Source organism: Arachis ipaensis, chromosome B02 (assembly GCF_000816755.2).
Source record: "Arachis ipaensis cultivar K30076 chromosome B02, Araip1.1, whole genome shotgun sequence".
Classification (NCBI taxonomy): domain Eukaryota; kingdom Viridiplantae; phylum Streptophyta; class Magnoliopsida; order Fabales; family Fabaceae; genus Arachis; species Arachis ipaensis.
The window spans coordinates 102,549,348-102,551,738 of record NC_029786.2 but is presented as its reverse complement, the minus strand read 5'-3'; the positions used below and the strand labels follow the sequence as shown (position 1 = coordinate 102,551,738).

Below are 2,391 nucleotides of genomic sequence, written 5' to 3'. Positions count from 1 at the left end.
TTTAAATTGTGCACTCGAAAGATTGAAAATAAAAACAATCACAATTGTCTTAAGATAATTATTTGGTGAAAATTATTTCTTTATGTAAAGTTGGTAGATGAGAATTGTTAAATAATTTGATAAGTTTAACTAAATTATTATCTGATGACTCTAAACTATTAAATTCACATAAAATTAACTATATTTGAGTTTTCACCTAATTATTTACACAAAAATATTTTTACGTAAAAATAATAACTAAAATACTATGCATTATTTTGAGTCATTTAGTCCAAATATATAAATTATTTATCAATTTTTAAGAAAAATGCTAAAAAATTATTAAAAATTATTATTTTTAACCATCAATATTTAAAAATATGTGTTTCTTAATTGTTATTTTTATATAAAAATATTTTCATATAAGTATTAGATTTATTTTTTTTTACATAGTTTCGAAACACAACCTATTTTATTAAACGTATATATAGCACAGACTAAACTTTGTATTGAAAATATTGTTAAAAATGAATGATAAATGAAATCTATAAACCTCATGATCAGATGTTACTAGACATATATAAAAAATAAGATAAATTTACCTTATCTATTGTGCCAAACTCAACGACACCGTCCAATAGAGGAATGCACACCACGGTCTGTGATTTGCATGGCATAAATCGTTTTTGTGAAATTAGTATTATTTTTCTCATTTTTCTATTAATTCGTATTATTTGCTTGAATAATATATTACGCATAGTAAAAATATAGAATGCCATAAAATGCAGGACTTGGAAGAACTATTACCTGTATACGAGCACTCTAGCGGTGGAAAAATTTGAAATAATAAGAAAAAAGATGAAATGGAAGAGAAGAATATGTTAGTAAGTTACATATATATATACAGTTATATAACTACTAACTATACATCGATAAATTAGTAATTCAAATTTCAAATCATGAAATTGTCATAGATTTTACATTTTAAAACTTGAATTAGAAAGAGGGATAAGTTGATACAAATTATTTTCAAAATCTAGCTCTAGCTAGCTCATCATAAAAATAATTAAATTAAATTGCGAGTAAAAAAAATCTCATACATATTACGATAATGTTGCTAATTTTCTCAGTTAATTATTGTAAGTGAAGAACTTGCCATAAATAATCAAGAAAGTGATAACTTTTGTACTTTGCATTTTTCTTGATGTTGAAAATTGTAAAAACAATTAGATGGCCAATTCCATGGTATCTTTAAAAAATTGAAAATTATATATATAAAGAGCAATTCATTTCTGACAAATTTGCTTTTTTCCAAAAATAAAAAATAGAATTAGCATCCACAAATTATTAATTTAAAAAACACTGTTGGGATTGTTTTCTTCCATATTCTCGTAAATATTCCATAATTTTCATTTTTGGAAATTACATCTATCAACTAATCATTTTAAAATTGTTTCTCGAATTAATTTTAGTTTATTTTAATTTTTGAATTGATTCTTCAATTTTTTATGGGTTTAATTATTTTGTTGATCACTATAATTTTACCAAATTTTTAGTTAGATTTATTTACTTTTTTTAGTTAGATTTCTATACTACTCTTAATTTTATAATTAGATATTTTTCATGTCAAAAATATTAAAATTAACATAATATTTCTCTTAAAATACATGCAGTCAAAAATCTAATTAAATTTTTAATTATAAATGTCTTTAATTTACAAATAAATAAAAATCATCTAATTACAAAATTAAAGGCAATATAGAATTTAAATTTAAAAAAAATATAAAAATTTAATTAAAAATTTGATAAAAGCTGTTTATGAGGTCAGCTTTTCCAAACATGCTCTAAGCTAAATTTAAGATAAACAAGGCCCACTTTTTTAGGGGAGATAAATTGTATTAATTATTCTTTATAAGTGAAACACCAGCGCAGTCCAATCAATACACATTACAAATTCACAATGGAATTATATGCATTAATTATTTCACCCAAAGTCACAAGTGACAATACAACTTAACAAATCAAGGGGAAAAAAACCAACAAAATATGATTGATAAAAGAGTATATATGCTTATTTACATTAATAACTAAACAGAATCTAAGCAATAGTAACACATTAATAGAACTTAACACATTAATATGATTGAAATTAAAACCTAATCTAATGCTAATACTACAAGTTCTAATTAAAACACTCAGTTAGGTCAATTTAAACCCATATCTAATCTAACCAAATCAAATTAATGCATTGTAATTAGTGCATTATAACATTGTATGTTAATTTGAACCACCCTAAAATAGAATTTTAATTTATTTTTTTTTTTACTCAATTCTAAGTTTATTACCTCTAATAATACCATGTCATAAAATTACTCATCTTAAAAACTTAATATAAAAATGCCCACATTTATT

General features: G+C 22.3%; 1 protein-coding gene across 1 annotated transcript in view; it reads right to left on the bottom strand.

Annotated features, from left to right (window-relative positions):
- LOC107627910 (basic helix-loop-helix protein A-like) overlaps nt 1-2,391 on the bottom strand; it is a 14,563-nt gene that overhangs the window by 5,589 nt on the left and 6,583 nt on the right. Inside the window, exons 4-6 of the mRNA XM_021117084.1 lie at nt 2,059-2,077; nt 787-801; nt 580-638 (exon numbers count right to left, since the gene is read on the bottom strand). Of these exons, the coding sequence (XP_020972743.1) occupies nt 580-638; nt 787-801; nt 2,059-2,077 (93 nt within the window). The remainder of the gene's footprint in view (nt 1-579; nt 639-786; nt 802-2,058; nt 2,078-2,391) is intronic.